This window comes from Triticum aestivum, chromosome 2A (genome assembly GCF_018294505.1).
Source record: "Triticum aestivum cultivar Chinese Spring chromosome 2A, IWGSC CS RefSeq v2.1, whole genome shotgun sequence".
Lineage (NCBI taxonomy): Eukaryota > Viridiplantae > Streptophyta > Magnoliopsida > Poales > Poaceae > Triticum > Triticum aestivum.
Genome location: NC_057797.1, coordinates 658,647,503 through 658,662,723, shown reverse-complemented (window position 1 = coordinate 658,662,723; position 15,221 = coordinate 658,647,503). Strand labels below are relative to the sequence as shown.

The window sequence follows — 15,221 nt, the reverse complement described above, 5'->3', positions numbered from 1 at the left end:
ATATAAGTTACCACACGAGATGCATCATTGAGCAAACCAATTTACAGCCCGGAATTATATCCCTGGCCTCTTTCATCAGCTGTAAAAAATCAACCAAGAATTTTGCAAGCCCGATTTGACACAAACAGGTAGGGGGATATAGTATGAATCGCTCAAACATAATTATACAGCCCACTGGGTAACTAAGCATATAGTCCGAACTGCAGAGATACACCCCAGAACTAATTCTGTAATATGGACAGCACTTTAGTCACCTTTAAGACATGACATGGTTGACACTATCAGCACATTTGGGATACAAAAATTTACACCACATTAGCGAGGACTCAGGCGTGAGGTTGGAACCGATGGCATTCTCAAGTTGGATACATTTATACTTCCTCGCTTCCGCTGCTGCTGCCGCCCTTCCGGATACTGAACTTGCACAGGGGGCATGTTGCGTTGATGTGCAGCCACTTGTCGATGCAGGCACAGTGGAAATGGTGGCCACAAGGGAGTTCACGCAGCTCTGCACCATCATCGTATGCTGAAATGCAAATGCAGCACTCCTGCATTGACAAGGTGAACAATGAATGGATGAATTATCAGAGTAATATCATAAAGCGCCACCTATGCTAACGATACAGCATGGTGCATAGACTTCATAAAATTCTTATGCAACAACTGGCTTATATAGGTTGGCAGCATTGGCTGCAATAAATGTTCCTGCCGGGAGTTGGAAGATAAACCAGGTAGCGCAATAACAGAAAAGTAGTGCGGAAAACAATGTTATATCCTGGAGTGCACAGGTTTTACAGAAGCATGAATGCAGAGTTCCCTATCATGAGCCATACAACAAGCAAATGGTTTAATGCTCGTAATTCTTACCGATGAAGACTAAACTTAAGTCATGCATGGGCTAACATATTTTCCCAAACCAATAACTAAGTGCACCAAAGCCAAGTATTTCATTAGTATGAGCTGACCAAAACAGAATAATGGTTTTATTCCATCCCATTGACTGGACATGATTCAGTCATGATGAATGATGAACGAAACATACTACATGAGATGGTCCAAAGTATAATCGAACAGGTTCAGAGGTGCAGCAACTCATGCATTGTTAGGGCCAAGACATGCATGACCAAAAGATGAGGACATGAAAACTTACTGCATCTTCAGCTGCAAGTGCTTTCTCTATAGGTTGGTTGGTGCCACACTCTATCATTATTCCACCAGAAGACTCAGTGGCATCAGCAGAATCCTTTTCAGGTTCATCCACCCTACGGAATTTGTATTTCGGAATTTGCCGAATGTCATCTTCAGATGCTCCTTCCTGATTTTGATAGTATGGCAAAGAAAGGTTAACTAATTGCAAGACTGGCATACGAGTGTTAACTGCTCACAGTTAAGTCTGTAGGAGAATCAACAGTATGACACAGAACTGGATCCGTTGTTCTAGATTATATACGTAGCAAGCATCTATAATTGTATCACCGTATTTTACATACTTGAAAGCCATACCTGATCAGAGACAGCATACAGAATTGCTATAATGCAAGGGAGGCAGCAACAAACGGCAATACCAATAATGCAAGCCAGAGCGACACAGAAAACAACAAAGAACACATCAAACGCCAGAAAGACTATGCAAAGCCTGCAAAGCAAGACATAACAAAAACATGTTTATGATACCGAACAGAAGAAATAAGGAAAGTTGAAAAGTGGGATATCACTTCAAACATATATGTACCAGTATAGTTGAGGTGCATCATGGATAACCTCTTCACCCCCGGCAGATATCCAGTAAAATCCAATTATCCACCATATGAAGGAGAACATTGTATTCGCAGACTCCAGATGCTTTGCCAAACTGCCAGAGTAAACCACAATGATATAATCAGGTACAACTGAACAAGACATAATGGAAATATTGCATGCTGACACATGAACACTCGTATATGGAATCACATGATGACTATTTAAATAGACACATCATGAATACACCAACCAATGTGACACTAATAATCACTGCATGTTTTAACGAGCAGAAGAAAGAGGGAGACATACAAAACGTGTCATAAAAACAAGGAAGAGAAACTTATGCCAGCATGATCGCGGATAGTAAAATATAATGCTATTATCAAGAGCACAACACTAGAATCTTTGAACCCCCTTCGGTAGCAGAAGTACACCTAAACAAGATGAACGGGACATAACAGACCAAACTAAACTTCACAACTGTATTTAGAACTCTGTACCATGAATCCACTCCACCTTCCTTGCTTCAGCCACATTTTTTATTCAGCACTGAACATTGCAGATTAAGAAACCATCCATGGAACCTACAAACATACTGTTGCAGGACTATAACTTTTGGGGGTAGAGAACTGTATAATACTGACACGGCTTTTATGCAATGGTCTGTCTTTCCTTGTAGAATGGCGCACAGGCACTATATCAATCAAAGTTTCTTTTTTGCGGGTGTATATCAATCAAAGTTATCACTACCGCGGCTATGGGCTACTTGACGAAAAATCAATTTTAGGGATTAAACTTTCATAAACCGGTTTCGCTGAACTTTCGAGGTAACTTGAAACAACCAGGGTTGTGCCTAAACAGCTTAGAAATGTCCACTACTCCTACTTGTCAAATCCCTCCAATTACCTGACGTAATCGGTGTCGCGACCACGAAGATGGTGCTCGCTGGCATCCTCGTCGCTGGACGAGGACGAGCCGTCGCTGCCCCTCTCCTCGTCGGCGGGTGCTGGGGCCCCGCCGCGCTGGCTTCGGCGCATCCGGTACTCGACGGCGACGCAGACCATGTGGACGACGCACTGCAGGGCGTAGCCGGCGACCCAGGTCCGGAGCGGCATGGGGGATTTCTCGTTGCGGCTGAGCACGAGCACGACGGCGGCGACGGTGATGAAGGAGATGTTCCAGAGGAGATCGAGCGCCACGACGGGGCGGGAGTAGGCCCAGTCCGCCTGCCGCTCCTCGAGGTGCTCGGCCGCCGCCTCCCGCACGAGCATCGACGGCTCCCGCATCGCCCGCCGCCCGCTGCGGCGCAGCAGGCGCGCGGCGCCGCGCAGCGACGGCCGGCGGAGCGCGTTGCCCCGGCGCTGGCCCCCGCCGCCGGCGCCGGCGCCGAGCAGCGGCGCCGAGTCAAGGAGAGCGTCGCCGCGGCTGCTGGACATCGGGGGAGGGAGGCCTGCGAGATCGAGAGAGGGGAAGAAGTCTATTTCCACGGGGGGAGGGAATTGGGATGGGTTGGAGACTGGAAGAGTCCTTTCTCGTTTTTCCCCCTTTTCCTCCCCCGGTTCTATGATGGAGAATGCGGGTTGGACCAGCTGTGGTTGATGATGTCACATTGCAGGCAGTTCGCTGCCGACGAAAAAAAATGGATAATGTACTCGTCCAGTATTGCAATTTGTGATTTATTTTCACCTGGTTATTACTACCTCCGTAAGGAAATATAAGAGCGATTAGATCTATGCGCTCCTCTCCATAAATAAATATAAGAGTGTATACTAGTAGATCATTATTTCTTTATAGAGGGAGTACACATTAAGTTTATGGTGTTCACATTGACTCCCCCTGCGCCACCTCTCCTCTAGGGACACGCCGGAATCCCCTTGTCGCGTTGTCGCGTCCCCCCATCCCACCTTCCCTCCTGTCTCGCCGCCGCTCGAGGGGCCGCCGGCGAAGGCCGTGTGCGCTCCGGGGAAAGTGGCGCGTGGGGCGCATCTGGATCCTCGTGTTCGTTTCCTCGCCAGAGGAGGGCAACGCGTTGTGCTGGATCTGGAAACTCGGAGGCGGGCGGGCGGGGGCGGCGGCTTCCCTTTAGCGTGGAGGTGGCAGCTCGGGTGTCAGTCGTGGCGCAAGGTGGAGCTAGGGCTACGTGGTTGGCCTAAGGCTGGGTGGCGACGATACGGGCCCCGATCTGGGCCAGCACGTGTGGGGTGGAAGCTCGATTCTTTGTCGGCGGCCATGCCTAGGCGCGACACCTTTCATCGCATCCCCCTCACAAGGTGGGCGTGGGTGGCTCCTGCACTACGTTGGTGGTTGCTCCGGTGCCCAGATCTGGGTCGTGCGGGTCTCCACCCCACGAGGGTGGTGGTGGTGTGACCGTGGTCGTTCCAGCTAGTGGTGGCAGTGGTGTGGTGTTGGGCGTTGTGGCGGTGCAGGTCTCCAGGTGTGTTATAATTCTCAGTTATCGGACACTTCCCATGGGAGGCGCTGTGGCAAATCGAGTGTAAACCCTGCTCCAACCGGAGCCGGCGATGATGACTCCTATGGGGTTCGTAATCCTCTTTGGAGGCTGATACGTCCATTTTGCATCATGTTTCTTATCGTTATTTATAATGTTTTTATCCATAATAATGCTTTTTGGAGTAATTCTAATTCTCATAATTTACAAGGAACACACCAAGAGGGAGAATTCCGGCAGCTAGAAATCTGGACCTGGAAAAGCTACGTCAGGCCACCTATTCTGCACAGCTCCAAATGATTTGAAACTTTACAGAGATTTTTTATGGATTATTTGATAAATACTGGAGCCAATAAACACCAGAGAAGGGCCACCAGGTGAGAACAACCCTGAAAGTGCGTTATATCGACTAGAGGGGGGTGAATAGGCGATTTTTATGAAAGTCTTCAAAACGTGGAAGTTATGAAGACAAACGATAGAAATAAACCTATTACCATGCAGCGGAAGGTAGACTACACTAGGCAAACCATAGTCAAGTATTCAATGGAGTGAAAGCACAATGACTAATAGCAGCAATGTAGTAAGGATCAGGTAGGAAGATATTATGAAGCCAAACAGAACACGCAGTCACTCAGTGAAGATAAAAGATAGTGCAATCATACAATGACTTCACAAGGACCAACAGTAAGTAAAGGGAAGGAAAGGATGAAACCAGTGACATGTTGAAGACAATGATTTGTTGGACCAGTTCCAGTTGTTGTGACAACTGTACGTCTGGTTAGGGCGGCTAGGTATTTAAACCCAAGGACACACAGTCCCAGACACCCAGTCCTGAACACGCAGCTCAGGACACCCAGTCCTCACCGTATTCCCCTTGAGCTAAGGTCACACAGACCTCGCCCAATCACTCTAGTAAGTCTTCAAGGTAGACTCCCAAACCTTCACAGACTTCGTTCACCGGCGATCCAAAATGTCTCTTGGATGCTCAAAACGCGACGCCTAACCGGCTGGAGGATTCACAGTCCTCAAGTGTAATAAGTCTTCAGATCACACAGACAAGAAGACTTAAGTGATGCCTAATTCTCTTTGGCTCTGGGTGGTTAGGGCTTTATCCTCGCAAGGAATTCTCTCTCAAAGGCTTCGAAGTGGGTTGCTCTCAAACGACAAAAGCCGTACACTAACTCTGAGCAGCCAACCATTTATGGTTGTAGGGGGTGGGCTATTTATAGCCACTAGGCAACCCGACCTGATTTGTCTGAAATGACCCTGGGTCACTAAGGAACTGACACGTGTTCCAATGGTCAGATTTCAAACTCACACGACAACTTTACTTGGGCTACAAGCAAAGCTGGCTTGTCCGACTCTGGACAAGATTCGCTCTCATAGTCTTCACTCGAAGACATAGGTTTTGGTTAGGCATCACTTCGGTCATTCTGACTGGTTCTCTTGGACCCCACTTAACAGTACGGTGGTTCCTATGACTCAACAAAGAAGAAAAAGAACTACGAGAGATCTAAGTCTTCGAGCTCCATAGGCTTCATGTGATGTCTTCTCTTGTCATAGTCTTCAATGTGAATATCTTCATATACCACCTTTGACATCAATGTCTTCATACATTTTTAGGGGTCATCTCTGGTAGGAAAACCGAATCAATGAGGGACTTCTACCTGTGTTATCCTGCAATTCTCACAAACACATTAGTCCCTCAACTAGGTTTGTCGTCAATACTCCAAAACCAACTAGGGGTGGCACTAGATGCACTTACAAACCCACCTGGGCGCATCAGGCCCTAATGTCGCTTGAACCTATGTTGGTTTTTTTTTTCAAAGAGGAGGGGATGATGCAGCACAGCGGCGGTAGGTATTTCCCTCAGATATGAAACCAAGGTTATCGAACCAGTAGGAGAACCAAGCAACGCAACGTAAACAACCCCTGCACACAAATAACAACCACTCGCAACCCGATGTGTTAAAGGGGTTGTCAATCCCTTTCGGGTAACGGCGCCAGAAACGATGCGTTGACGGGAGAGAGTTGTAAATATTGATAGATCGAATGCCAAATAAAATAAATTGCAGCAAGGTATTTTTTGGTTTTTTAATAGATCTGAAAATAAAAGCAAATAAAAATAGATCGCGAAGGCAAATAATATGAGAAAGAGACCGGGGGCCGTAGGTTTCACAAGTGGCTTCTCTCGAGAAAAATAGCAAATGGTGGGTAAACAAATTACTGTTGGGCAATTGATAGACACTCAAATAATTATGACGATATCCAGACAATGATCATTACATAGGCATCACGTCCAAGATTAGTAGACCGACTCCTGCCTGCATCTACTACTATTACTCCACACATCGACCGTTATCCAGCATGCATCTAGTGTATTAAGTTCATGGGAAAACGGAGTAATGCAATAAGAACGATGACATGATGTAGACGGGATCTGTTTATCTATGGCGGTAGATATAGATCCCATCTTTTTATCCTTAGTAGCAATGACACATACGTGACAGTTCCCTTTCTGTCACTAGGATCAAGCACCATAAGATCGAACCCACTACCGGACACCTCTTCACATTGCAAGATACATAGATCAAGTTGGCCAAACAAAACCCAAATATCGGAGAAGAAATACGAGGCTATAAGAGATCATGCATAAAAGAGTTCAAAGAAACTCAAATACTTTCATGAATATAAAAAGATAGATCTGGAGGCACTGAACTGCGAAAACAAAAGCGACTCCTTATTGGTAGAGGATAGGTGGGTCCTGGTCCAACCTAAGTCAGTTCGAACCGATCATAAACTCAAGGTTCATCAATCCCAACAAACACACCGCAAAAAGAGTTACATCATATGGATCTCCAAGAGACCATTATATTGAGAATCAAGAGAGAAAGAGATGAAGCCATCTAGCTACTAACTATGGACCCGAAGGTCTACAAAGAACTACTCACGCATCATCGGAGAGGCACCAATGGAAGTGGCGCACCCCTCCGTGATGGTGTCTAGATTGGATCTGGTGGTTCTGGACTCTGCGGCGGCTGGATGAATATTTCATCGACTCCCCTAGGGTTTCTAAAATATTGGGGTATTTATAGAGCAAAGAGGCGGTCTGAGGGGCACCCGAGGTGGGCACAACCCACCAGGGCGCGCATAGGTGCGCCCTAGTGGGTTGTCCCCTCCTCGGGACTCCCCCAGGTGCAACCAGGGACCAATATCTTCCATCTGGTCCATAAAAAACTTCGTAAAGTTTAGTTGCATTTGGACTCCGTTTGATATTGATTTTCTACGATGTAAAAAATATGAAAAACAGTAACTGTCACTTGGCACTATGTCAATAGGTTAGTACCAAATAATGATATAAAATGACTATAAAATGATTATAAAACATCCAAGATTGATAATAAAATAGCATAGAACAATCAAAAATTATAGATACGTTGGAGACGTATCAGCAACCCCAAGCTTAACTCCTACTCGTCCTCGAGTAGGTAAGTGATAAAAACATATTTTTTGATGTGGAGTGATGTTCATCATGTCATATCATATTCTTTTCTTTATAGCATGTATATTTGGACTTTTATGTGATTCAAAGCAATAGTCTAGTTTTGACATGATAATTTAGATACTCAAGCATATCAACAAGCAACCATGTCTTTCAAAATATCAACGCTAAAATAAGTTATCCCTAGCCCATCATACTCAAACATTGATCCATTCATGAAACACACTCGAATATTAACTACACTCAATACTTAAGCATGGTCATATTGCCTCCTAGTTCATGCTTTTATAAGAGAAGATGGAGACTCAAAAAAATGCATAAAGTAAAGTAAAGGCCCTTCGCAAAGGGAAGTAGGGATTTGTAGAGGTGCCAGAGCTCAAAGCGAAAAATTTAGAGATAAAAACATTTTAGGAGGTGTATCCATCCCACCAACGAAAATGACTTAGAATTCCAAATACTTTCCATGCATAGATATATTATAGGCGATTCCCAAACAAAAAATAAAGTTTATTCCTTTTTTCACCATAACTTTCACTTTCCATGGATAATCGTATCCACGGGTGCCCTCCATACCAACACTTTCCAAGGAATTTATTATTTGACAACATAAAGTAAATTCATTTGTTTTTGCATTTCGGGACTGGGCATCCCTAATACATTTGCCTTCTCTCATGCAATGACAAGTGAATAAACACTCATCTTGAGAATAACACATCTAGCATGGAAAATATTAGCCACCCCTCACTGCTCCGCGAGCGAAACAAACACACAAAAGAGAAGTTTTTTAAAATTAGATATGGCACATACAAAATTGCTTAGAACGGCAAAAGAATACTGCATATAGGTAGATATAGTGGACTCATGTGGCAAAACTGGTTTAAAGGATTTTGGATGCACAAGTAGAGGTCATACTTAGTGCAAAATGAAGGCTAGCAAAAGATTGGGAAGCGACCAACCAAGAAACGAATAATCTCATAAGCAAGCATTAAGCATAATTAACACCGAATAATGCACCACAAGTAGGATATAATGTCATTGCATGATTATTGAATTTCGTGCATGCATAGGGAATCACAAACCTTAACACCAATATTCTTACTAAAGCATAATTACTCATCGAGATGACTCACATGTCACATCATCATATCTCAAAACTATTACTAAGAATCAAGTTTATTTTGTCCAATGATCTTCATGACATTTTTTCTTTTTCTTTCTTTATCCTTCTTGGATATCTATAACTTTGGGGCTAATTTTCATGTGTTGCTTTTCATAAGATCAAACAAATATAGGTGAGGATCATGAGCATAACAAATTTTCTTTCTCTCAAAATAATTTAAGTGAAGCAAGAGATAATTTCTTCAAAATTTTACTAACACTCAAATAAATCTAAGTGAAGCAAGAGAGCATTTCTTCAAAAATAACAAAGCACACCATGCTCAAAAAGATATAAGTGAAGCACTAGAGCAAGTCCATTGCTCATAAAAAATTAAGTGAAGCTTAGAGAGAAATTCTAACAAGTCAAGATATAACAAAGCACACCATGCTCAAAAAGATATAAGTGAAGCACTAGAGCAAGTCCATTGCTCATAAAAAAATTAAGTGAAGCTTAGAGAGCAATTCTAACAAGTCAAGATATAATTTTGGCTCTCCCAAATAGGTGTGTCCAGCAAGGATTGATGACTTAAAACACAAAATAAAACAAGCAAAGACACATATCATACAAGACGCTCTGAGCAAAACACATATCATGTGACGAAAAAAATATAGTCTCGAGTAAAATACCAATAGTTGTTGGAAGAAAGCGGGGATGCCAGTCGCGGGCATCCCCAAGCTTAGTTGGTTGCCCATTCTTGGGTAATAGCTTGGGATGCCGGGGCATCCCCAAGCTTAGGCTCTTACATCCTTCCTTCATCCATCGTAAGATAACCCAAAACTTGAAAACTTCAATCACACAAAACTCAACAAAGCCTTCGTGAGATCCATTAGTATAAGAATAATAAATCACTACTATAAGTATTGTATCAAACCAATTCATATTTTGTTTTTGTATTATATCTACTGTACTCCAACTTTTCTATGGCAAAAACTCATCAAAGAAAACCATAGAGCCATCAAAATAAGCACACAACACAAAGAAAACAGAATCTGTCAAAACAGAACAGTCTGTAGCAATCTGACTATTTCGAATACTTATGTAACTCAAAAAACTCTGAAAACTTAGGAAGACCTGAGAAATTTGTATATTGATCTACTAAAAGTGGAATGGGTATTTTATCGCTCTCTGGTAAAAAATGAAAATTAATTTTGTGAGCATAAAACTTTTTGTTTTTTCAACAAGATCAAACAACTATCACCCAAGAAGATCCTAAAGGCTTTACTTGGCACAAACACTAATTAAAACATAAAAACACAATAATAATAGTAGCATAATTGTGCTAACTCATAGGAAGCAAAAAGCAAAAATAAAATTTATTCATTGGGTTGCCTCCCGTTTTACGCCCTTAGCTAGGCATAAAGCAAGGATCTAAGTTTTGTCATCTTTGGTTCGAGATCCATAAGATGCCCTCATGATTGATTCATAAGGGGGCTTAATTCTAGTTCTAGGAAAGTGTTCCGTACCCTCCCTCAAAGGAAATTGAAACTTAATATTGCCTTCTTTCATATCAATCACAGTACCGATAGTGCGTAAAAACGGTCTACCAAGAATAATTGGACAAGACGGGTTGCAATCAATATCAAGAACAATAAAATCTATGTGCACATAATTCTTATTTGCAAGAATAAGAACATCATTAATTCTTCCCATAGGCTTTTTAATAGTAGAATCCGCCAAGTGCAAATTCAAAGAACATGATTCAATATCGGTAAGACCAAGCACATCACATAAAGATTTCAGAATCTATAATCTATAATAACTAAATAGATGATCCCCACTAACCTATTTCTCTACACATGCAAGCTATACACATCAGCAAGCTTTTGATTGGTCCACATCATGCAGCCAAGCTTCGTCATCATGCCTTTTCCAATTTAATTTTCGTTTTTGTTCTACCGAGAAACGCAGAGAAAATCTATTTACCTTCCCCGACGGCATTGTCTCGCCTTCCTATCCCAAGCACCACCATCTATTCGTCTCCTTCCTCTTGGTCTCCTCCACTGTCTGTGGGCAAATTCCTTTCCTCTTCATCTCCTTCAAACTAGCACCCAAGTCACACAAAGCAAAACACTCATAATTTTTAATCTTGACCTTGATAGTAGGTTCCCATTCATCATGCAATTTTCTAGGAATTGATACTTCCAATTCCAATTTTTCTTCAAGAGCTTTCATCATAGCATCAACAATATGTTCAGTAAAAGCTTTGTTTTGTTCATAAGCATGGGGTGAATTTATCATGGATTGCAACAAAGAATACAATCAATCAAAGAGCAACTATCATAATTAAAGTCTTTGTAATCCAAAAGAGTGGGTGCATCACTAGCTAAAATTTTGACCTCTCCAAACCCACCTTCATCAATTTTTTCAGCAAGATTTTCACCCTCCAAAATATTGGGACGCCTTCTACCTAAAGTCGACTCTTCTCCAGTCCCTTTTTCATCAATATTAAATTTACTAAACAAGGAATCAGTAGAAGAAACACCAATCATTTTAAGATCTTCATCACTTTTGCGAAAGAAATCACTAGTAAGCGCTTTTTCTAAAAATTCTCTTTTAGCTCTAAGCATAGTGGTTCTTTTATTACTTTCATCCATAGAAACATAAGAGCATCTCTAGTGGCTTGTGTATCCCATAGTCTATGTCAAATATAGACCATCAGAGGGCAAAAAATGTCTCCAGCGACTTGTGTATGTGCTAGTCTAAATTTTAGACATCCATCCGAATCGCTACGCATAGTCCATATTTAGATGACGGAGCAAGGACGTCCAAACAGAGCTGCCCCTTCGCGAGCTCGCTCCTGCGCCGATCTGGAGAAGTTGGAGACGAGGCGATGCCCACGCCACTGCCCCGAGGAGCTCGCCGTCACTGAGGTACGCTCTGGTTTTTCTGATTCGGAGAGAGGGAGAGTGATTGAAGAGACGGGGCAGGGAGATGGGGCCGATGGATCTGAGGCCAAATCCAGCCACCGCCGCCGGCCACTGTCGCCCTTGCGGAAGTGGATGCGAGAGAAGGGGCAGGGAGATGGGGCTCCGGCTGCGAGCGCGATGCCGGCGGCGAGCATGTGCGCGAGCGGCGGGTGTGAGGGGGATGCGCGAGCGGCGGGTGCGAGCCTGTGCGCGAGCAGCTGGGGCGCCAGCGACGAGCGTGTGCGTGAGCGGCGGCCATGAGGCACGAGCGCGAGGCGGCTGGGGTGCCGGCGGCGAGCGTGTGCGCGAGCGGCGGCCGTGAGGCACGAGCGAGAGGCAGCTGCGAGGCAGGAGCGTGTGCGCGAGCGTCGGCTCCCTGAATTTTGGTGTTGTTCTCTGAATATCTGAATATTGGTGATGTTCTCTGAATATCTGAATATTGCTGCTGCTGCTCTTTGTGTTGAAAACTGTTGAAAATATAGCCATTGGAGACATAGACTACCAAATTTAGACAATCCACTAGAAAACTGAGGTTGTCTAAAATAAAAAAATTTACACCATTGTGTATATGAAGATATAGACTACCAAATTTACACAAGCCACTAGAGATGCTCTAAACAGCTTTAATTGATTCATCAACCTTAGGCACAAAAAAATTCATCTTGATATTTTCCACATCATGAGCAATTCTATCAATACTTCTAGACAAATCATCAATCTTATTCAACTTTTCTTCTATGGAAGTGTTGAAAACTTTGTGCGTTTTGATAAATTCTTTAATATTATTCCCAAGATTAGAGGTATTCCTATTTTTATTATAAGATTGATTTCCATAGGAATTACCATATTTATTAGAGGAATTACTAGGAAAAGGCCTAAGATTAAATTACCTCTATAAGCATTGTTGTTGAAATTATTTCGAGCGATAAAAATCACATCAATGGCATCACTATTTTTGATTGTTTGAACGCCAAATAAAATAAATTGCATCAAGGTCTTTTTGGTTTTTTAATAGATCTGGAAATAAAAGCAAATAAAAATAGATCGCGAAGGCAAATAATATGAGAAAGAGACCCAGGGGCCGTAGGTTTCACTAGTGGCTTCTCTCGAGAAAAATAGCAAACGGTGGGTAAACAAATTACTGTTGGGCAATTGATAGAACCTCAAATAATTATGACAATATCCAGGCAATGATCATTACATAGGCATCACGTCCAAGATTAGTAGATCGACTCCTGCCTGCATCTACTACCATTACTCCACACATCGACCGCTATCCAACATGCATCTAGTGTATTAAGTTCATGGAAAAATGGAGTAATGCAATAAGAACGATGACGTGATGTAGACGGGATCCATTTATCTATGGCGGTAGATATAGATCCCATCTTTCTATCCTTAGTAGCAATGATACATACGTGTCGGTTCCCTTTCTGTCACTGGGATCAAGCACCATAAGACCGAACCCACTACCGGGCACCTCTTCCCATTGCAAGATAAATATATCAAGTTGGCCAAACAAAACCCAAATATCGGAGAAGAAATACGAGGCTATAAGAGATCATGCATAAAAGAGATCAAAAAAACTCAAATACTTTCATGGATATAAAAAGATAGATCTGATCATAAACTCAAGGTTCATCGATCCCAACAAACGCACCGCAAAAAGAGTTACATCATATGGATCTCCAAGAGACCATTGTATTGAGAATCAAGAGAGAGATATGAAGCCATCTAGCTACTAACTACGAACCCCGAAGGTCTACAAAGAACTACTCATGCATCATCGGAGAGGCACCAATGGAAGTGGTGCACCCCTCCGTCATGGTGTCTAGATTGGATCTGGTGGTTCTGGACTCTGCGGCGGCTGGATGAATATTTCGTCAACTCCCCTAGGGTTTCTGGAATATTGGGGTATTTATAGAGCAAAGAGGCGGTCCGGGGGCACCCGAGGTGGGCACAACCCACCAGGGCGCGCCTGGGCCTCCTGGCGTGCCCTGGTGGGCTGTCCCCTCCTCGGGACTCCCCCTAGGTGCAGCCAGGGCCCAATATCTTCCATCGGGTCCATAAAAAATCTTTGTAAAGTTTCATGGCATTTGGACTCCGTTTGATATTGATTTTCTTTGATGTAGAAAACATGGGAAAAAACAGCAACTGGCACTTGGCACTATATCAATAGGTTAGTACCAAAAAATGATTTAAAATGACTATAAAATGATTATAAAACATCCAAGATTGATAATAAAACAACATGGAACAATAAAAAATATAGATATGTTGGAGACGTATCATGCCCCCCGGGCGCGCCCTGGTGGGTTGTTGCCTCCTTGGCCCACCTCCGGTGCCCATCTTCTGGTATATAAGTGGTTTTGACCTAGAAAAAACAAGGAGGGGACTTTCAAGACGAAGCACCGCCGCCTCGAGGTGAGCACTTTTGCCCTTCGACGGAGCGATTCTGCCGGGGAAACTTCCCTCCCGGAGGGGGAAATCATCGCCATCACCATCACCAACAACCCTCCCATCTTGGGGAGGACAATCTCCATCAACATATTCAACAGCACCATCTCCTCTCAAACCCTAGTTCATCTCTTGTGTTCAATCTTGTCACCGGAACTATAGATTGGTACTTGTGGGTGACTAGTAGTGTTAGTTACATCTTGTAGTTGATTACTATATGGTTTATTTGGTGGAAGATTATATGTTCAGATCCATTATGCTATTTAATACCCCTCTGATCTTGAGCATGATAATTATTTGTGAGTAGTTACTTTTGTTCTTGAGGTCACGGGAGAAATCATGTTGCAAGTAATCAGTGAACTTGATATGTGTTCGATATTTTGATAGCATGTATGTTGTTATTCCCTTAGTGGTGTCATGTGAACGTCGACTACATGACACTTCACCATATCTGGGCCTAAGGGAATGCATTGTGGAGTAGCAAATAGATGGTGGGTTGCGAGAGTGACATAAACTTAAACCCCAGTTTATGCACTATTCCGTAAGGGACCGATTGGATCCTAGAGTTTAATGCTATGGTTAGAATTTATTCTTAATACTGTTCTCGTAGTTGCGGATGCTTGCAGGAGGGTTAATCATAAGTAGGAGGTTTGTTCAAGTAAGAACAACACCTAAGCACCGGTCCACCCACATATCAAAGTATCAAAGTAGCGAACACAAATCGAACCAACATGATGAAAGTGACTAGATGAAATTCTCGTGCACCCTCAAGAACGCTTTGCTTATTATAAGAGACCGTTTTGGCCTGTCCTTTGCCTCAAAAGGATTGGGCTACCTTGCTGCATACTTGTTACTATTATTGTTACTTGCTCATTACAAATTATCTTGCTATCAAACTACTCGCTACTTACAGTTTCAGAACTTGCAGACATCACCTTACTGAAAACTACTTGTCATTTCCTTCTGCTCCTTGTTGGGTGCTACCTCTTGAGCATGCGTCTGTTTTCC

The 15,221-nt window shown here is 43.1% G+C and overlaps 1 protein-coding gene across 1 annotated transcript; it reads right to left on the bottom strand.

Moving 5' to 3' along the window:
• Window positions 1-114: 114 nt before the first annotated feature.
• LOC123190037 (E3 ubiquitin-protein ligase At1g12760) lies at window positions 115-3,258 on the bottom strand. The gene is made up of 5 exons (XM_044602583.1): window positions 2,647-3,258; window positions 1,733-1,852; window positions 1,504-1,636; window positions 1,151-1,315; window positions 115-548 (listed from the first exon to the last, which is right to left on the bottom strand). The coding sequence occupies exons 1-5, from the start codon at window positions 3,174-3,176 to the stop codon at window positions 372-374; spliced, it is 1,125 nt and encodes a 374-aa protein (XP_044458518.1). The 5' UTR covers window positions 3,177-3,258; the 3' UTR covers window positions 115-371.
• Between the last annotated feature and the right edge of the window lie 11,963 nt (window positions 3,259-15,221).

Coding starts and splice junctions, on each gene's coding strand:
- LOC123190037 (XM_044602583.1), bottom strand. CDS start 3,176: ATGTCCAGCAGCCGCGGCGACGCTCTCCTTGACTCGGCGCCGCTGCTC. Junction 1,316..1,503: donor TGTATGCTGTCTCTGATCAG/GTATGGCTTTCA, acceptor TATCAAAATCAG/GAAGGAGCATCTGAAGATGA. Junction 549..1,150: donor CACTTGCAGCTGAAGATGCA/GTAAGTTTTCAT, acceptor TTGTCAATGCAG/GAGTGCTGCATTTGCATTTC.